General features: G+C 35.7%; 1 protein-coding gene across 1 annotated transcript; it reads left to right on the top strand.

The window, feature by feature from the left end:
* Nucleotides 1-11,978: 11,978 nt before the first annotated feature.
* On the top strand, nucleotides 11,979-14,456 carry LOC142335327 (uncharacterized). The gene is made up of 2 exons (XM_075383777.1): nucleotides 11,979-12,568; nucleotides 13,953-14,456. Exons 1-2 carry the CDS (start codon nucleotides 12,376-12,378, stop codon nucleotides 14,333-14,335), a joined length of 576 nt encoding a protein of 191 aa, XP_075239892.1. The 5' UTR covers nucleotides 11,979-12,375; the 3' UTR covers nucleotides 14,336-14,456.
* Nucleotides 14,457-22,375: the final 7,919 nt, after the last annotated feature.

The raw sequence follows: 22,375 nt of genomic DNA, 5'->3' as shown, positions 1-22,375 counted from the left end.
TTTCCCGTACGGAATTTAAATTTATTTCATTGTATTTTCATTTATTTTTATTAAGGGTACTATTTGAAAATTTTACATCGTAGTTCCATATTGAATTTAACCAAACGTTTCTTCAAAAGAAAACAAAAGCGGCCTACATTTGCAGTTTGAGTGCTGTATTGGAGCCACATACGTGCTATGGAGTTTTCAAAGAGCGAGATTATACCCCTGTGTCTGATTACGGCCGCTTTTCTCGCGATCTTGTTGATTTTGGTACCCATGCTGCCGTCTCCTGTGACATGTCCAAAAACCCAAAAGAAGCCAGAGCGACATCCACTTGTAAGACAGAATGCAATAGACAGAGATGAGGAGCAACCCCAGTCAAAAAATAATGAATAATTTATAAATATTTATAAATTTTTTGAAAATAATGGATAATTTATAGAGATTTATAAATTTGTAGATTATAATGCAAAATTTATAAAAATTTTATATACTTTTCAACGAAGGATTTTCAGTGTTTTCTACATGTTTTCTTTAGCTCACGCGAAGGTCTTTTGCATTTCACTTGTATCTGAAGCCATTTGAAAAATTTTAATTATTTTTGAAAATAATGCATAATTTATAAAAATATTTACAAATTTCTTAAAATACTGATCATGATGATCATGCTGATCCTACTGATAATTTTGGTCCTACTGATCATGCTGATCTTACTGATCATGCTGATCCTACTCATCATGCTGATCCTACTGATCATGCTGATCATACTGATCCTACTGATCATGCTGATCCTACTGATCATGCTGATCCTACTGATCATGCTGAGCCTACTGATCCTACTGATCATGCTGATCCCACTCGAAATGTGGATATAAGTGAACAACTTTCTCAAACTGTGGATACAAGTGAACACTTTGTGTCGAAATGTGGATATAAGTGAACAATTTGTCTTAAATTGTGGATGGAAGTTCTGAAACTCATAAAGCAAACGAATAAATTGAACACAAGAAATCTGAAATGGGCACATACAAACTTCTCTGAAAAAAAATTTGAATACAAAACAAACGGGGTGAATTGATTTCCTTTTTGTTGCATTGTTGAATCTTGTTAAAACACTTATGGTTTGCTTGATAGTATAATATTGTCAGATTAAATTTGAAAAAAGAAAAAAGACATGCTCCTATTCTGATAGGGTGTGCCATTAATTCAAATTTAACTTGCATTTGTATGAAATGTAACTGGTTTGAAATATTTTTATTGCGGCATGTTTTTTTTTGTGCTGATCTTTTGATGTGATCAGCGTTGATGCTAGTTGAATATATTATTCGGAGAAAGCTATAGAAATATTACATTACAGGTCTTGCTGCTGATATGTTTTAGTCTGTTACTGTTTCGTTTTGCTTGATACTTTAATTAATATTGTCAGATTGAATTTAAAAAAAAACAAAAAAACATGCTCCTATTCTGATAGGGTTGGCCATTTTTTTCAAATTTGACATGCATCATTAATCGTTATGAAATGTAAATGGGTGGGATACTTTTCTTGGAGCATGTTTTTTTGTTTTTTTTTTCGTGCTGATATTTTTATATGATCAGCGTTGATGCTAGTTGAATATATTATTCGGAGAAAGCTATAGAAATATTACATTACAGGTCTTGCTGCTGATATGTTTTAATCTGTTACTGTTTCGTTTTGCTTAATAATTTAATTAATATTGTCAGATTGAATTTAAAAAAAAACTAAAAAAAACATGCTCCTATTCTGATAGGGTGGGCCATTATTTCAAATTTGACATGCATCATTAATCGTTATGAAATGTAAATGGGTGGGATATTTTTCTCGGAGCTTGTTTTTTCCACATTTGGAGCTCTGATAATAGTTTAATGAATCGTTTATTTAACAGTAGTTTTTCTAATTTCATTTTTATTCGTTTAATTTTTTCAAACTAGAAGTTTTCTCAAATTTATAAATCAGTTGTAAATATTTGCGAAAATAATGCATTATTTTCATAAATATTTACAAATATTTTGCAAATTTTTGTCTTAATTTATAAAAAGTTTGCCAATTTTTGCAATGATTTATAAATTTTTTACAATTTTTGCATTTATTCATAAATTTAAATTTATAAATAAATGCAAAAATTGTAAAAAATTTATAAATCATTGCAAAAATTGGCAAACTTTTTATAAATTAAAACAAAAACTTGCAAAATATTTGTAAATATTTATAAAAATAATGCATTATTTTCGCAAATATTCACAACTGATTTATAAATTTTTACAAATTATCCATTAATTTTTGACTGGGGAATAGCTAAAACTAAACAATCACGGTCTTCATCAGAAACAAACTTGATTAATGACGTCGGACTAATTCCTCTCGAATCCATTGCCTGATTCAGCGCGGGGGGGGGGACAATAGCATGGATAATTTCACGAAGGGACGGACTTCTAATGATATTATTAGAGCTTAATTTAGACCATTACTATATTTAAGACTGAAAAAAAAATAAAACCATTTTCGGAGCAGTTTTGATTTCATCTTTTAATAGTAAACTGACGCAAATTGACTTCAGTTGCCTAACATGGTGAATAAGAGAAGCGGTTCAAATTGCTCTAAATGAAAAAGAAGTCACGCGTGAAAAAGTCACATGGAAATTCAAATCGCTGAAGCGAGCAGAAGGATTATGAACGGCACGTCCCAAGTCAGCAGCCCCAAAGTTTTACGATGTAAAAATTTAGGATCTTTTCCGTTTATGCCCCCCCAGTGCGTTATGCGCCCCCCAGTTACAGAGCACGTGCCATTACATAGTAAATCACTATGTAAAATATTGCACGTGCGTCTGGGGGGTGCAAATAATATGCGCCCACTAAGCTGGGGGGGGGGGGGGGCACAAACGGAAAAGATCCAAAATTTAATTCAGGATGCCGTACTACACAAATTTAATATCAATTTCGAGAACGTTTTTGTGAGATTTTAAGATATTGTGTAAAAGTATTTTACCGAAAACCCACGGGTTTAACAGTAATAAGAAAGTTGTAACAAAAATGGAGAGAACTTATCTCTTTTCCTCATTTCAGATTAAAGTCGAATGCAAACGCAATCACTGTTCATTACTTTTATAATGGGGGTTTCTGTAATTTAGTTGCATATTATCTCAGTTCCCACGGTACGTCAAACCACTAAATTATCTGATCAATGGTCTGAACAGTTTTCTCGAAATTTCATTAACATAATTCTGCATAAGTTTGGGAAAGTTTGCGTAACATTGCATAAAAATTGATTATTTTTTTTCTTAGAATTACAGTGTGATAACTTATTTATGAATTTTAGCATACAAAAAAATCAAGCTCAAATATTGCTTATGAGACACAAGAGAGCACAATATTTGCTCCAAGTTTCACTCGAGAGCCATTGAAGGCTACCATGAAAATTTTACGGATAAATTGACAAAAAAGTGATTCAATTTTTGCGGTGATTTGAAATAGAAAATTACAACGATATTGCAGGGATTGGAAATAGAAAATTACATTGATTTGGCCGTGAATTGAGACTGAAAAATGAAATTGCTCTACGATGCCCTAAATTACTGAAAACAAATCTAAAAATAATGCTTTTACTTATGAATTGTTGCGCCGATACACACAAAGTTTTGTTTCGAGTACATTGTTGATGCTTTGTTAATAAATATTGTTATTCATTTGTTAATATATATTAATATTTTGCGAGCTGTGGATGTAATTTTCTGTGAGCCTCTCTCAGCCAATGAAACATTTAACAAAACAACCATTTCACTCCATCATCATTAAAAGAATTCAACTGTAGGAATTTTCTTTTTACGTATCTTAAATCACTATTTTTAACATTTGGCTGATGGAAACATTTAGCTGATAAAAACACAAAATTTATAATTTTTCGCAGAAAAAATGTCCAATAAATTGAGTTAAAATTTTTTGACAAACTAAATTGGTTTTCAAAAGCTAAGGACATGTTATCCACTCAGCACAAACACATCACTCAGTTTCAACAGGTCATCAATAGGCTTCAAAGAAGCCTAGTCTTGTGATGTCTTGAAGCAGTTTAAGGGTACTTGGCCAGAAACCTTTCCGCAAATTTAACGAAAATCCACTATTTGACAAAATACCGAATTTAAAACCAGCAAAAGTTTAAAGAAATATATATCAGTAAAATTTTGAAAGTAATTCAGCATTACTTTGAATGTAACATTTGACACACATCGAGATAAAATTTTCCGGTTCGTTTCTGTTCATTGCTGTTATACTTTTTGCAAAGTTTGGGATCGTACTTAAGCATGATGTTGGGTAATTTCTGTGCCCTTAAGACAATAGATTTAGAACTACAACCATTTGCGTTATTAGATGGTCTGATAGATCTATATGTACTTCTCGAAATTTATACTTTCTCAAGTTCAACACAAGTTATTATTGGTTTAATCTCTTCCAATGTGCTCTCATTTCTCAAGACAACGACTAAAAACATTAAGATTTCTTTCAAATGCAGTTCCTTTACAGTTAGAACGCAGTACAGTTTTCTCGCAGCACGAATTGAGTTGCGTTTTCTGCAACCGCATATAATTCTAACCAAATGATTCAGTTTGGATTCCAGGGGCCCTTCGGCTGTTGTGCACGCTGTGCCATACAAAAGCACAGCATTTTGAACAATTGGTTGTAGATACACCTTACAAAAAAACATTAACTGTGAGAAAATCAGCAAATTTTTCAAGCAATAAAACAAACTTATAAAATTGTTCAACTTTTCAATTAAAATTTTCCAAAATATTCTTAACTAAGTTAACCAGAGTTGCTCACACATGCCAACAAAACTCACACTCACCCAGTTGGTGTTTTACAAGACATGCAAGATAGCCGCTGACCAAAATTCACGCAAATGTTGCATATGACAGCTAAGCCGTTGTGATGAAAGTTGGCCTTTTCCACAAAACATTTTTACGAGTTGACTGTTGAAATCTATTCAATTGTTCTCATTGAGTTTGCCCATTGAAATTGCTGAATCGGACGGTTGATTTATCGAAATGGGAAGGAACTCATACTCATCATTACACAAACATTGGTCAGTGCTAACTCTTTTATTCGATTTTGAAAGAAAATGGAATTGTTTACGTAGCCGTCATAAATTTGATTATAATCATTTCTTTTAAATCTATTTTTTATAACGATTCTTCAACTGTATATCGGAACGCAGGGTGTTTTTGCATCAACCACCTTCTCTGTTTCAAAGTCTTTTATACAATATTTTTTGTATTACGGGGGAAATTATTGTTGTTGTTTTGTATTTTAACTCAAATTTTGACTCAGATTCGTTTCAATTATCAACATCTTAGTTAACAGAAAAATTTCCCTGACAAATGCGTAACTTTAACTGATCGTTGAGAGTTCGCCCATTTGCTCGACAGTTAAAATATGAAAATGCTGCTTCAAGAATTGGGCGATTTCCCATGACAAAAATGCCGTTTGTTATTCTCTATTGCTGCTTATTGAGAATTTCGTTGTAGTTTGTGCGAAAGATATGCTACATGTACGTACCTTAAAGATCGCCTAAAATTTGAATGTTTGGTTTTTTCAGTATGTAAGGGTGTCAATTCAATTAGATTCGGCACTTTATGCTTCCAATTTCTTTAAAAATTCAAAGGCCAAAAAGACAGCTTCTTTCTGTCTGGCAAAGCCCACCTCTGAAATCTACTCAGCAGAAATAACAATTGCAATGTTTTTTTTCAAACTTAAAATTCAAGGCCTCTTGTGTACTTAAAAAAATAAAACTTCTTGAAGCTAAAAATTTGAAATAAAAGAAAGTTTCCTCAGAAATTTTGGGGTCTATATCACGCAAATAATCAGAAAAAAATGAGAGCTAACAAAGAAATTAAAGCTTTCAATTTTTTGCGATTATTTGCGATATGGAGCCCTAATTTTCTCGGGAAGTTTTCTTTCATTTTAAATTTTTTAGCTTCCTATAGGGTTATTTCTTCACTTAAGTACTTAAAAAGCCTGGAATTTCTAAATTTTTCTATAGGGTACCATATGAGGTTATTCAAGTATCCTTGTACTCTGATACAAAACATTGCAAATCTTGTCTCATAAATGTCTGACTTTAAATGTCGTCAAATTCATTTTCAATTTTTCCAGCGTCTTTACACCAGTTGGTTTAAAGAAAATTGAACAGTTGTTCTTCTACCTTATGAACATAAGAAATCCATGATCAATCATGAGACTGATGTTTGGAATATTTTGTAATAACGTACAAGTAATGTCTCACATAACCCCTAAAGAGATTTCAAAACAGTAGACGCCTTAGTCTGTAAATAAAAAAACTTGCATGAAGCTAATAAAATGAAGATAAAGGAAGACTTGTCTGAGTGTTCAGAGGTTCACATCAACAAAAAAGTCTGAAGAATGAAATTTAAGCGTAGTAGGAAGGTTGGGTAATAAGTGGTCTAACGCAAGACGGTCTGAAAAATGGCCGTGAAAAGGTCTGAACCAGAGTCCCGCAAAAGTTTAGACAGCGGTGGGGAACATGTCTGCTCAGAGTTTGCGTTTGTCTGCGATCGCACTCAAATTTTCGCACTAACGTAAGTTTGACCACAGTTAACCTCGGTCTCTAACCTCAAATTGGAATCGCCTTCGACATATTTCTCAGAATAGAGCCAACTTCCCTATCATATAATACCCCGTACCGAACTAAAAGTCTAAATCAGTACTAGGCTAGTCTAAACCCAAGTCGGTTTCATTTTCCAGTACTGGGCAAGTCTCAAAAAAGTCTTACAAGTCTGACAAGTCTTGGCCAAGACTGGGGTAACACTTGCAAGTTGATTCCCAAGTCAAAACCAACTTTTCAAAAAAACTCGAGTGAATATTTCGAATTCAAAAAAATTTCGCAACGTGCCAAGATTTTGGCACTTTCCCGGGGTGCTAAAAAATGATGCCGTGGGCATACCAAACTGTTTAGTAGCACCCCGGGAGGCTCTATTGAGGGTATTTCAGGTGTTCTGGGCCATTTTGAGCCATTTTCCAGCCGTTTCAGCCCCTAAAATAGCCAAAATCACTAATTTATGTACTTTTCAGATCAACCAAATGTCGAACTTGAACCGAGGCAAAATTGTCAAAAGGGGCGCTACTGTGAGGGTTCCCATGATAGCCCGAGTTCCCGTGGTGCGGCACCCAGTGGACCCTATTATGGTGCAAAGTACAAATCAGCCCGTGCAAAGTACAGATGTCCCTCAGCTTTGACCATTTTTCGGCTATTTATGAATTTTTTTTCCGGCCATTTTTGACGTTTTTTCGACCAGTTTTTACCTTTTTTTCCGGCTATTTTTGACCTTTTTTTGGCCTTTTTTGACATTTTTTTGATCAGTTTTGACGTTTTTTTCGGCTAATTTTGACCTTTTTTTTGGTTCTTTTTGAACTTTTTTCCGCCATTTTTGACGTTTTTTCGATCAGTTTTGACGTTTTTTTTCGGCTATTTTTGACCAATTTTTGGCCATTTTTGTCGTTTTTTCTATCAGTTTTTTGCCTTTTTTTTCCGGCTATTTTTGACCTTTTTTTGGCTTTTTTTGACGTTTTTTCGATCAGTTTTGACGTTTTTTTCGGCTAATTTTGACCTTTTTTCGGTTCTTTTTGAACTTTTTTCCGCCATTTTTTGACGTTTTTTCGATCAGTTTTGACGTTTTTTTTCGGCTATTTTTGACCTTTTTTTGGCCATTTTTGACGTTTTTTCGACCAGTTTTGACGTTTTTTTCGGCTAATTTTGACCTTTTTTTCGGTTCTTTTTGAACTTTTTTCCGCCATTTTTGACGTTTTTTCGATCAGTTTTGACGTTTTTTTTCGGCTGTTTTTGACCTTTTTTTCGGCTAATTTAGACCTTTTTTGTTCGGACATTTTTGACGTTTTTTCAACCAGTTGGGACGTTTTTTTTTTGGCTGTTTTCGACTTTTTTTTGGCTATTTTTGACTTTTTTTTTGGCCATTTTTGACCTTTTATTGATCAGTTTTGAGCTTTTTTTCGGCTATTTTTGACCTTTTTTTCAGCCATTTTTGACGTTTTTTTGATGAGTTTTGACCTTTTTTCGGCTACTTATGAACGTTTTTTTTCGGTCATTTTTGACGTTTTTCCGATCAGTTTTAACGTTTTTTTCGGCTATTTTCGACCTTTTTTTCGCCACTTTTGACGTTTTTTCGATCAGTTTTGACGGTTTGTTTCGGCTATTTTTGACCTTTTTTTGGCCATTTTTGACGTTTTTTCGACCAGTTTTGACTTTTTTTTCGGCTGTTTTTGACCTTCTTTTCGGCTATTTTTGACCTTTTTTTCGGCCATTTTTGACGTTTTTTCGACCAGTTTTGACGCTTTTTTCGGCTATTTTTGACCTTTTTTGGCCATTTTTAACGTTTTTTCGACCAGTTTTGACTTTTTTTCCTCTATTTTTGACCTTTTTCTCGGCCATTTTTGATGTTTTTTCAATCAGTTTTGACCTTTTTTTCGGCTATTTATGAACGTTTTTTTCGGCCATTTTTGACGGTTTTCCGATCAGTTTTAACTTTTTTTTCGGCTATTTTTGACCTTTTTTCGCCAGTATTGACGTTTTTTCGATCAGTTTTGACGGCTTTTTCGGCTAATTTTGACATTTTTTTCGGTTCTTTTTGAACTTTTTTTGGCCATTTTTGACGTTTTTCGATCAGCTTGGACGTTTTTTTCGGCTAATTTTGACATTTTCGGTTCTTTTTGAACTTTTTTTCGGCCTTTTTTGACGTTTTTTTGACCAGTTTTGACGTTTTTTTCTTTTTGGCTGTTTCTGACCTTTTTATCGGCTATTTTTGACCTTTTTTCCGGCCATTTTTGACGTTTTTTGACCCGTTTTGACGCTTTTTTTTGGCTATTTTTGACATTTTTTTGGCCATTTTTGACGTTTTTTCGACCAGTTTTGACTTTTTTTTGGGCTGTTTTTGACCTTCTTTTCGGCTATTTTTGACCTTTTTTCGGCCATTTTTGGGGTTTTCTCGATCAGTTTTGACCTTTTTTTCGGCTATTTATGAACGTTTTTATGGCCAATTTTGACGTTTTTTCGACCAGTTTGGACGTTTTTTTCTTTACGGCTGTATTTGACCTTTTTTTCGGCTATTTTTGACCTTTTTTTTGGCATTTTTGACGTTTTATTGATCAGTTTTGACATTTTTTCCGGCTATTTTTGACCTTTTTTTCAGCCATTTTTGACGCTTTTTTGATCAGTTTTGACCTTATTTTCGGCTATTTTCGATCTTTTTCTCGGCCATTTTTGACGTTTTTTCGATCAGTTATTTTTTTCGGCTAATTTTGACCTTTTTTTCGGTTCTTTTTGAACTTTTTATCGGCCATTTTTGACGTTTTTTTGATCAGTTTTGAAGTTTTTTTCGGCTAATTTTGACCTTTTTTTCGGTTCTTTTTGAACTTTTTTTCGGCCATTTTTGACGTTTTTTCGATCAGTTTGACCTTTTCTCGGCTATTTATGAACGTTGTTTTGGCCACTTTTGACGTTTTTTGACCAGTTTTGACGTTTTTTTTCTTTTCGGCTGTTTTTGACCTTTTTGTCGGTTATTTTTGACCTTTTTTTCGGCCATTTTTGACGTTTTTTCGACCAGTCTTGACGCTTTTTTTGGCTATTTTTGACTTTTTTTCAGCCATTTTTGACGTTTTTTTGATCAGTTTTGACATTTTTTTCGTCTATTTCTGACCTTTTTCTCGGCCATTTTTGATGTTTTTTCGATCAGTTTTGACCTTTTTTTCGGCTATTTATGAACGTTCTTTTCGGCCATTTTTGACGTTTTTTTGACCAGTTTTGACGTTTTTTTCTTTTTGGCTGTTTCTGACCTTTTTATCGGCTATTTTTGACCTTTTCTTCGGCCATTTTTGACGTTTTTTCGACCACTTTTGACGCTTTTTTTGGCCATTTTTGACGTTTTTTCGATCAGTTTTGACCTTTTTTTCGGCTATTTATGAACGTTTTTTTGGCCAATTTTGACGATTTTTCGACCAGTTTGGACGTTTTTTTCTTTACGGCTGTTTTTGACCTTTTTTTCGGCCATTTTTGACGTTTTATTGATCAGTTTTGACCTTTTTTTTCGGCTATTTTTGACCTTTTTTTCAGCCATTTCTGACGCTTTTTTGATCGGTTTTGACCTTATTTTCGGCTTTTTTTGACCTTTTTCTCGGCCATTTTTGACGTTTTTTCGATCAGTTATGACGTTTTTTCGGCTAAATTTGACCTTTTTTTCGGTTCTTTTTGAACTTTTTTTCGGCCGTTTTTGACGTTTTTTTGATCAGTTTTGACGTTTTTTTCGGCTAATTTTGACCTTTTCTTCGGTTCTTTTTGAACTTTTTTTTGGCCATTTTTGACGTTTTTTCGATCAGTTTTGACCTTTTCTCGGCTATTTATGAACGTTGTTTTGGCCACTTTTGACGTTTTTTGGCCAGTTTTGACGTTTCTTTCTTTTCGGCTGTTTTTGACCTTTTTATCGGCTATTTTTGGACCTTTTTTTGGCCATTTTTGACGTTTTTTCGACCAGTCTTGACGCTTTTTGTTGGCTATTTTTGACCTTTTTTCAGCCATTTTTGATGTTTTTTCGATCAGTTTTGACTTTTTTTTCGTCTATTTATGAACGTTTTTTTCGGCCATTTTTGACGTTTTTCCGATCAGTTTTAATGTTTTTTTCCGGCTATTTTTGACCTTTTTTTGGCCACTTTTGACGTTTTTTCGATCAGTTTTGACGTTTTTTCGGCTATTTGGCCATTTTTGACGTTTTTTCGACCAGTTTTTACGTTTGTTCGGCTGTTTTTGACCTTTTTTTTGGCTATTTTTGACTTTTTTTTCGGCCATTTCTAAAGTTTTTTCGACCAGCTTTGACGTTTTTTTCGGCTATTTTTGACCTTTTTTCCGGCCATTTTTGATGTTTTTTCGATCAGTTTTGACCTTTTTTCCGGTTATTTTTGACCTTTTTTTCGGCCATTTTTGATGTTTTTTCGATCAGTTTTGACCTTTTTTCGGCTTTTTTTGACCTTTTTTTGGCCATTTTTGACGTTTTTTCGATCAGTTTTGACCTTTTTTTCGGCCATTTTTGACGTTTTTTTGATCAGTTTTGACGTTATTTTGGCCAGTTTTGACTTTTCGGCCATTTTTGACGTTTTTTCAATGAGTTTTGACGTTTTTTTCGGCAAATTTTGATCTTTTTTTCGGGCATTAAAATTTGGATTAAGACTTGGCAAGTCTTGGCCGAGACTTGGATTAAGACTTGGCAAGTTTTGGCCAAGACTTGGATTAAGACTTGGCAAGTCTTGGCCAAGACTTGGATTAAGACTTGGCAAGTCTTGGCCAAGACTTGGATTAAGACTTGCCAAGTCTTGGCCAAGTCTGACAAGTCTTAAATGTGTTATGATCATAGCTCTGAATCAGTACTGATACCTAGACTTGCAATTAGACTTGCCCAGTACTGATATTGACTTGGCGTTAAGTACGGGACGATCACATGAACCAGTTGAAACCCATGAATTTGAAAAACTGCTATAGATATCGGTTCGAAGCCGTGGAAACGCAAAAAAAAACAAGATTCTGTCATATTTAGCCTGAAACATTATTTAGGAGCGCAAAAAGTGTCCCGGTAAATTATCTATTACCTTCCGTCTAGACAAGAGACACGTTTAGGTGTCACACACTAACCGGTTTGACTTCAAAAATGATAAAATTGTTACCTATTAATTTGGGCCAAATTTTTGAATGTTGGAGCTTATGGCTGCTCTGTTGTTACAAAGCCTGAAAATTTCTGATACGAATGACTTCATGGCATTAGAGAGGTTGAGATGCATGGGCGGTTTTTCATGTTCGGTATTCAAAGTTAGCATTCCAGAATTTGGTTTGAAGAAACATCATTCGCATAAGTTTCTATAAACACTACCATGACTCTGTTTAGATATTTATTGACAAAACTATTTGTTGACATGACACCAGAAGCAATAGTTAGACATTGAGTATGTTGAGCAATTTGAAACTTAGAAATGCGCTACAATATATAGTCACAGTCGAAGCCTCTGTTTTGTGTTTTGCGTCTATTATTGATATAAACTTTTGTGATCATTCTGATTGTGCGTAACCATTCAACGTCAATTGATCAGCTCTTAACTCGCTTTTATTAAACTCATCCCGATTTCTCTTTCTTTCATTCATTTTCCTCCTCTTATTTCCGGCTCAATTTGGGCTAAATATAGCGACGAGCTGAATTTAATCGTAAATTAACCTGCAGAAATTTCAAAGACTTTCATCTTACCAAGAATCACATTTTTGAGCAACTAAGTTCGAGTAATAAAGCAGTGCTGGTTCAAATCTCACAATCGATCTAAATGGCGACATTGCAAACTGTGAACAAAAAGCTGGTTGCAATTGGAGACGGTGCTTGTGGGAAGACGTCACTGTTGGTCCGCTTCTCCAAGGGCGAGTTCCCTACAGACTACGAGCCCACCATCTTCGACAGTTACGTGGCCCAGATCTCACTAGCCTCAACAGTCGTCAAACTCAGCTTATTTGACACTGCAGGTAATAACCCTGCCGCCGTATTTTGCCCGATCATAAAAGTCTGGACTTTACAAGAAACATTAAAAATGATATTTACAAGCTAAAAAATGCAAAATCCACTATAATGTCCCCTTTTGTTCCAAATTTGTCTTTGCTTTTCCTCATTCAGTATTTTTCTGATTACTGCTTATCCAGTTGAGATATACCAATGAAAAAGTGTGGAGTAAAAGGCTCTCATAGATTTTGTCATTTCTGCCTGTTTTGATTACTACGAAATGTTTTTTTAAATCACTTAAGACAAATATTTTCAACTGTTTTTATCCAACTGACATTAAGTGGTAAATGAATTCTTTGATTTTTTCTGGTACATATTTGTTTATGTGTTGTTAGTTCTGTTTATAATCAACTTCAAAAAACCAAGGACATAACGTCGCCAATCATACCAATTCAGCAGAGTCCGCGTTTGGCAACACGAGTGACGACATTTTGTCACCAGTTCTCGTGTGGAAGAGATATGGTTAATTTTAACGCGAATGGATCAGAAATAACCAATCGTGGATATCAGTGACAAATATTCCAAATTTTGAGTGAATTTGAAATGGTTTACCTCACTGTCACTGTTGTCCGTGAAAGTCTATAAAGCCTTTTCTTAAAAGATGGGGGAGCGGACAATGTTGACATAAGCAAGAAAATTTGCTTGCTCAAATTGTAGGATTGGCGATGTAATAGAAAAACTGCGAAAGTGTCGACTGAATTTGACACATTTTATACTACTTTAAATTTTTCTGATTTTTAAAATTTTCAAATCTAGCAAGGTTCTAATTAGTATGACAATTTTTTATTAATCTATGTCCAGGAAACAAAACAACAACAGAAGCGGGAAACGGGAAGTCAACAAATTGCTCTCTTAAGGATGAGAAAGTTTAAGAAGAAACGAAAATAATTATCTTCAAATGGGAATGACACACACTCTAGCAAAGTCAGAGAAATTAGACTCCCAAAGATTATTTATTTCGCTAAAAAATCAGATTTCGAAAATAGAATGTTTCATTTTAAGCTCCGCATAGTCAAAAGTGCCCAAAATTAACGAAGAATCTATTTGTAGCTGCAAAGTTTAATTTTCAGCAGAACAGATAGATGTACTATTTACATGTCCATGCCCAAATATTTCGTCTCAGGTTTGACTTTCCTTTAATTGAAAGAGTCCAATCGCCAATTAATTTGCCAGCGCTGTCAAAATACACTTAAAGAAAACAAAGCGAAGAGCGAGAAATGAATATGCATTAGATAGGGTATGTGGGAAATTTTAAGGGACTAAATTATTTGGTCTATCAAATTATTTCAGCTCAATTTATTTCGATGTAGGCTGGTTCTATATTTATCTTTCAACCTTTTCATCTGCTAGGTCAGGAAGATTTTGACCGACTGCGGCCAATTGCTTACCAAGACGTGGACGTGGCCCTAGTCTGCTATGACGTCACACAGTCAGAAAGTCTGGAGAACTGTGAGAACAAGTGGAAGGGTGAACTGGACTACTTCATGCGCAGTGTTCCCTTCATCCTGGTTGGCTGCAAGATGGACCTCAGGGCCGAAATGGGGGGTGGGGGAGGCTATGGATCATCAGTAGTCAACACGGAGGAGGGCGAAGAGATTTCGCGCAAGCTGGGCGCCGCCTACTTCATCGAGACATCGGCTAAAAAGGGGGAGAACGTGAACGAGTTATTTGAGCAGGCAGCACGACTCACAGTGAAAAGCCCGCAAGGATCCGGTTGCTGTATCATTTGTTAACAATGACTGCTTCTCATGTAACCAGCTGACCAGCATACAATGCATTGGGGAGATTCTTATTGACAGCAAACGACGCAAAACGATTTGAATTTAATAAATCAGTTTAATTTTTCATCCGGTATTTTTGAACTCTTTTTAAATCCAATTTAGCCGTTTCAACTAAGTCAAACGCCACAGTAATGATAGTAATTTCGTTGAACAGATTTTGGTTTACCCTGCGTGTTTCAGTGGCACGAGTAGCACCACTTTCTGAAAATTTAAAGAGCTGTTATTTTGTTACGTAACATTAAAAAATGAGAACGCTTCAGTTATCTTTTGTAACGGTTGGTTTTGCTGTGGACTGTATTCAAAGGAAATGTTATTACTCGGCAAAACATATTTGGCCTTTTCTGACCTATTTGACCAAATCGTTGTTAAATGCAGCAATAACTTGTCAAATTTGTCCACGATTTGTGTTACTACTTTCCACGGTCCGGTCTTTTTTTACACTCAACTAGCCTCCAGCCAGATTTCTCGTTTTTATTAATATTGATCTAATACGTAGTTCAGAAACTGAATTTTGTTAATTGCCATATTAGTACCTTCGATTAGCAATTTGCCTTTTTAAGCCGCAATTAGTGAAAATGGAGAACTTTTGTCAAATTAAAAAATCAATTAGGCTTTCTTTGATTTATGTCTAATTGTTATTTGTTAGCAGTTTTTGTTTGACGATATCTCCCGGATCTAGGTGTCACCGCTAAAAATCGCTATAAGATGTAAGATTTGCGGTGAATTTGAGTAAAAGTGTAAGATTTGCGTTCAATGCGATGAATGCAGTGAAAAAAAACTTTTGAGCGGTGAAATTTTTTTTTCATTGCTTAAGCGGTGAAAGAAAATTTTTCACCGCTACAAGCAGGATTCGGTGAAAAACATTTCACCGCTACCTGCAGAATGTGGTGAAAAAAAATTTTCTCCGCTACCAGCAGAATGCGGTGAAAAAATTTTTCACCGCTAAAATCGAAATACTTACAAATATTCACCGCGCTAATTTCAACGCTTATCTTATATTCACAGGAAATATCATTTAAGTAAGTGACAGATGGCGCAGTGGATTACGAAGTTGGTGACACGCATGAGGTAGAGGTTCGAACCCTTGTACAGCAGTTTCTTTTTTGTAAGAATTCCGGTGAATGCGGTGGAAAAAATTTTACCGCAAAATTCAACGCAATTCTTACAAAAATTCACCGCTCTCAGCGCATTCAACGCTAAAAGATGCGGGCGCTTTGCGGTGAAAAAGAACTTTTCACCGCTATTCACTGCTAATCTTACATTATTTTTTGTCTAAACCTCAACCCGGGCTCGACAACACAGCACAAACCGTGAACACGCCCATTTATAAATATAATCTTGCAACATGGTCCGTGAAAAACCGACAAAATTATGCAAATTTTTATACATTTTCCGTCGCAATAGTAATTTACCAGATACAAACAAAATTTTTGATTGTTGTTATGTTGGTTATTAGGTATTAGATGCCTGCCGCTGCTGCGTCATTTTAAAACATTTTCCATTACGCCGCAGAGGTATACCCAAATTGTCATGGGCAAATTTTGCGCGATCTGTGTATCTCTTGTTCGTTATTCTTATGTTAATACATTGAAAACACAACAATTTTGCGAAAAAAAGCTAATTTAGCAAAAACATACAAAATTGAAGGGAATCGCGCAACCCATGTTTTCAAAAGTGTCAAAAATTTTACCTCGAAATTGAAAAACAAGTATTTGAATAATATTTTTCGCGCGCTATGTATCAAGAATCTGCTCGATTTATGTATCTTTCTTTCGAACGCAACGTAACTCGATTTCGCACTATAATGCGCAATTAAGCTTAAACTAGTGCGAGTTTTTGTGCATGTAAAAGTGGTTATTAAAGCTTTCTTACTATTACTATTACGACTACTACTACTACTACTACTACTACTACTACTACTACTACTACTACTACTACTACTACTACTACTACTACTACTACTACTACTACTACTACTACTACTACTACTACTACTACTACTACTACTACTACTACTACTACTACTACTACTACTACTACTACTAAAACTACTACCACTTCTACTACTACTACTACTACTACCACTACTACTACTACTACTACTACTACTACTACTACTACTACTACTACTACTACTACTACTACTACTACTATTACTGCCGCTACTACTATTACTACTACTACTACTACTACTACTACTACTACTACTACTACTACTACTACTACTACTACTACTACTACTACTACTACTACTACTACTACTACTACTACTACATGATCTGAAGGACAATTTGAAGCGAAAAGTGTAAAGCTCATACCAATTTGAAACAACATTTTTGTTGAAATGCCAATTTAAAAAAGTAGTAAGGGTGGTTGTAAGGGTTTCAAATTGGCATTTCAGATCAATTTTTTTAATATGATATTGAGATTAAGTTTTTTACTACTAAATTTTTACAATATTTTTCAAATTGGTATTGAGAATACGTTTTTTACTACCAAATTTTTTACAGTAGTTACAGACTATTTTTTAAAAAAATTAACTTTTTCTCAAATTTTACAGACTTTTTTCTCAAATTTTACAGACAAACAAACATTGCGTCGGACGTTTGGTCTATTTTTCACTACTAAAATCGTCGGACGACTGATTAAACATAGTACTCTTGGTAGAAAAGACAGGTACTTTAGGTAAGTTATGATTGAACAATTAAATAACGTTAAACAATTACAAGGTTAAACATTAAGTTATGATTACAAGGTTAAACATGTTAAGTTACAAGGTTAAACAATTAAACTAGGTTAAACAAGGTTAAACAAATATAATGGCTAAAACAATAAAAAATTTATCTATGTTTGAATACTTGAACAGCAGACTTTAGTTTTGTGTATATCCGCAAATGCGCATCGTTCGATAATCTAATTCCAGCTTCCTCACATCGTGCCTTGATGTCGGGAACTGAAACTGTGGAACTGACTCCGGAAAACAGCAAGCATGCTTTCTTTTCGGGGTCAGTCCACGCGGGGGCTCCCGATTTGACGCGGAATGATTTCAAAGACTTTATAAACTTCTCTCGGAGAACGTCTTCACTACTCTGACCTATAGTTGACCTCCGTCGAGCGTCTGCAGTAACCGTTTGTTCCCGAGTCACGTTTGCAGCAGGTTGTTCTGTTGGAGTAACCGGGTTAATTGGAGTTAGGTTAACTGACGGCCTAATTGCATTGAATCGCCGTACGATTGGTTCCCAACATATAGGCGTCTCCATTGGCGTCTGTGGATCAATGGGATGTGGCTCTTCGGGCGCTTCAAAGTCAGACTCTACATCAGACTCTTTGTCGTCTACTTCTGCTTCTTCGGCTTCTTCCGGTGGGATATCTGACGACAAATCGTCACAATATATCGACAACAGCTGGTCGCGGTCCTCTGAGGTTCCCTCTCTACCAATGTAGATATCCTCAGCTGTTGTCTTGTTGTGAGCCGTTTGTGCCAAATGCGCTTTTGTCACCCCTTCTGGAACCTTGCCAATGAAACTTTTCTATCGGCGTTCCCAATACTTTCTGATGGAGTTGGCGTTAAATCGCACTTCGTTTGGGTCATCGCCGAATAGAGTAAAGAAAGTTTCCTGAATGTGTTTTGAAATGGACCGCTCAATTTTGTTCTGCTTCGAGCTGAAGACATACTTCGACTCCATTGAATCATTCTCGTCGGCAAATGTCTCCTTTAACTTGTAAAGCAGCGGTATTTGATCGGCCTTTATTTTCAAATACAGCGTATAAAACTTTCCCGTCTTGTGCCTATCAGTTTCCAGAACGCTGTTTTCTTCAATGTACTTGACGTCCTCCCAAGTGAGTGCCAGTAAGGGTCCAGACCGTACATTAAGTCTACCTTGTAGCACAAAGAAATTTAGGGCCTGTTGTTGCTTGTACGTTAAGGTAGATGTTGCTAAGTTGTCCTTTAGATGACTCAAGGCCAGCTTGTGACGATTTCGTACCAGAGCAATCGACGGGACCCGGGCTCGCATTTGTTTGGCTGTGGTACGATAGTTCTTAATAGCTGCAGTGGAGAACGCTTTCCTTACACTTTTAATTGCCGCCAACATCGTTGAGTGCTCTCGTTCCATCCTGTTGGAGACACCGTCTGAATACAAAAAACAGTAATCAACGAAGTTGCTGAAAGTTGCGAGATAGTTTAGCATCGTTTGAGGCTTCAATCCTCTTCGCTCTTGCAACTGGAGGCAAGCTTGTAATAGTTGCTGTGGTCGCCTCAGACCTTGTGTTTCCCCATACAATACAGCCATCAACTGAATTAAGCCTGATCTGTCCTCGTTGCAATATTCATTGCCCGCACATTTTGCCAACTGTTTTTGGTGCTCAGTGAACCTGCGGGCAATTTCTAAATCGCTGGTCCTCGCAATTACTGAGGACTTCAATTTGGCTCTTAGATTGTCTGGAAGTGAACTAAAACAAACAAAAATATAACTCAACCGAAATACATTGTAATTTATTGCCCAACATTGTCAGACGTTCGACTCAACATTGGAGTGTTTATGCAATTGTCAGACGTTTGACTCAACATTGGATTGTTTATTGTGCAATTGTCAGACGTTTTAGTAAACAATAAATTGGTTATGCATTGGAGTGTTTATTATGCAATTGTTAAACGTTTGACTCAACATTATATTGTTTATGCAATTGTTAAACGTTTGATTCAACATTTAATTGTTTTGCAATTGTCAGACGTTTGATTTAACATTGGATTGTTTATGCAATTGTCTTACGTTTGACTCAACAAAAATGGTCTCCGAGTAAAATAACTTTATCACTTACGCCCTGCTTTCCGGATTCTCCACTCTCGTGACTGCAGAACAATCGCACTTGTTGGTGTACTTGTGCGTCACCAGAGAAGCAAATCGTCTGTAGCAAGCCATACAGTCGTAGATTTTGTGCTTCTTCTGTACATTTTTTGTCCTGTAGAAATCGATGCTAAAGGTTATCTCTGCTTTTTCGAGAATGTCATTGTGTTGCTGCAAGTGCTTGTCCATTCTCTTGACAACGGCATGACAAATTAGGCACTCCAGAACGGGATCAGTTTTAACTTTCTTTGGTCGTTGGAGTCGAGCCTTCTCCTCGACGTTTGGTAACATTTCAACGATTGCTTCATCATTCGGTGCTTCCTCGACGTCTGCTTGTTCAACATTTGGTAACATTTCAACGATTGCTTCACGGATGGGTACGATTTCAACGATTGCTTCACTGGGTAACACTTGAACGATTGCTTCATCAGGCGGTGCTTCCTCGACGATTGCTTCACTGGGTGACACTTGAACGATTGCTTCATCACTTGGTGCTTCCTCGACGATTGCTTCACTGGGTGACACTTGAACGATTGCTTCATCACTCGGTGCTTCCTCGACGATTGCTTCACTGGGTGACACTTGAACGATTGCTTCATCACTCGGTGCTTCTTTCATGCATGTGGTGCACTGGCAATTCCTATTATTATCTCCAAAATAATCAGGGCTATAAAAAACTGAAATTTCTTCGTCAATTTCGACTGTTCTAATTGCCTGAATTGATATGATCGTTTTGTTCTTTTCACCGGACACAACATATCGGGCGTTTGGGTTGCATTCGTGATTGACGAATGAAGCAGGTCCGAGCATAATCCGTGTGCTCTTAAAATTTTTTGTGGGGGCAAAAACCGAAAAAGACATGTCCTCCGTGAGCTCGTCATCAGAGACAGTTTCTGTAAAACCCTCCAGACCTGAGATGACTGTTTTCGGCCTGAATTTCTTCTTGGCGTTAACGCGCATCTGTGTAAAGCCATCTTGTGGTTCATATTTTGAAGTAGTGAGGAAACTAACATTTTTAAGGGAGTCGAGATATGATTTGAACATCTGCGTGTACAGAGCTTTTGCTTTCGGATCTCTCAATAAAAGAGATTGAAAGTCTGAATGAAAACAGAGCTTGTGTGTTTCCAACGTTTGGCAGTCAATTAACTTTTCAGTGAGCTCAGCATCTATAAAACCAAGAATTTGCCAGTTTGCGTTTACGATATCTGTGCCAACATCTTCGGGTTCCTCGTGTACATCTTGTACGGGTTGTCTATCGTCTATCGTCGGGCTGTCGGGCTGAAATCGTTTTCCAGCACTTGTTTCGTCGGACTGCTGCTCGCGACTTCGTTTCTTGCTCAACTTACCCTTCCTATTATTATTGTTGTTGTTATTGTGATTGTCATCAGCAATAACTCTGTTTCTGAGGGTTCGCGTACGTGCTGTCTGACTTCGCAATTTAACCATTTTTGGATTTGAATCTGACAAAGATTTGAATCTTATTGTTGTAAGAGTTTACTTTGAAATGGCATAATTTTGAAATAGTTTTAGTGGCCTGAAATTTGAGTCCAAAAAGAAAAAGAGTCTGCGATAATTTGTTTATCTAATTGTTTATGAGGCAAGTACTAGTTATTAACTTTGTTCATCTATTTGTTTATTGTGCAAGTACTAGTCATTAACTTTTAATCGATTAGCGTCAATAAAAATATGACTAATTATCGGTTATAATTACCATTATCTTTTACCATTAGAAATGATCATTAGAAATGTCTTTTTTGAAGTTGTTCATCAATCGTTACACGATTGCATGTATCAATCGTTACACGATTGTTCATCAATCGTTACACGATTGTAAATGATATATAATATGCAATTGTTCTTGGGTGGGGGATTGTAAAAATCCCCCTTTCAAAAATTGCCCAGTTCAAGGTGACGGTCCCCTCAAACCGAACTTTAGATGATGATTCAGAGCATTGTAGATTTGGAGTCATAATATTAAATATTAAATATTAAACTAATCTACTTAGATGAGTAGAAACCCAAATGAAAATATATTCATTTTGACGTGATAGGGGCCAAACGGGGGTCAATCAATTTTCTTTTATCGATCAAGTTTTTGGGCATCACCTACTGGCTATTATTACATAAATGATAAGTTTCATTGATGATTGACCATTTCTTTGGTGATGATTGAATGTCACAATCGACCTTTGAATTGATTTAATTATGTATCAATAACAATCGTTTGACGATTGTAAAACAAATGAAAACATTTTCCAATAGAGGTCGCACGATTGCATTTACAATACAGCGAAGTTTTGAAATTAAAACACAGACGGCAATTAAAACTTGCTTATAATGTAAGTCAAATGTAACTGAGCCCTTTGTTCAACAACTGCAAAGTAATACATTGTAATTTGATTTTAAACCGTTTAAAGCTAGGAATTGATATAATTATTTTTATTAGCTGAGCTTTTCAGGACTGAAGAATGATGATAGGTATCCGACATTTTAGCGTGAAAACAATGAGCAAGAATACTTAATTTTTGTACCATGGAAACTAGTTGTTTGATATATACTAACAACTAAGGTCACTCGTTCACTGCTGGAAAACTAACTACGCTGTCTCAAGTTGTTGACCGTTAACAATCCGTATGTGTACCTATACCCACCACCATGACAGCCCGTCTCCATAACGAATACAGCACTTTCCGTGCTGGGGTTTCCTCGCTGCAGACGAGCGGGTGATCTTATTGAATTTCTAAATCTGTTTTGCATTTGTGAAACACAAAGTATGCAACCATGAAACGCGATGAAGTTCAATTGTTCACCTTTAGTATTTTTTGGTATAGATAATTTTTATAGCTAATACACTTCCCAGTCAAGGGTAGCTTGTTGTTGGGTGATATTGAATTTCTAAATTTGTTTTGCATTTGTTCAATTGTTCACCTTTAGTATATTTTGGTATAGCTAATTTTTATAGCTAATACACTTCCCAGTCAAGGGTAGCTTGTTGTTGGGTGATATTGAATTTCTAAATTTGTTTTGCATTTGTTCAATCGTTCAAATTAATTATAATTTGGTATAGCTAATTTTCATAGGTTATACACTTCCCAGTCAGAGGTAGCTTCAATCAAAGCACGTTTGCAACAACGCGGAACATTTA

This window comes from Convolutriloba macropyga, chromosome 2, assembly GCF_964194025.1.
Source record: "Convolutriloba macropyga chromosome 2, txConMacr16.3, whole genome shotgun sequence".
NCBI lineage: Eukaryota > Metazoa > Xenacoelomorpha > Acoela > Convolutidae > Convolutriloba > Convolutriloba macropyga.
The sequence above is the reverse complement of the archived record's forward strand: the minus strand, read 5'-3'. Positions and strand labels throughout refer to the sequence as shown.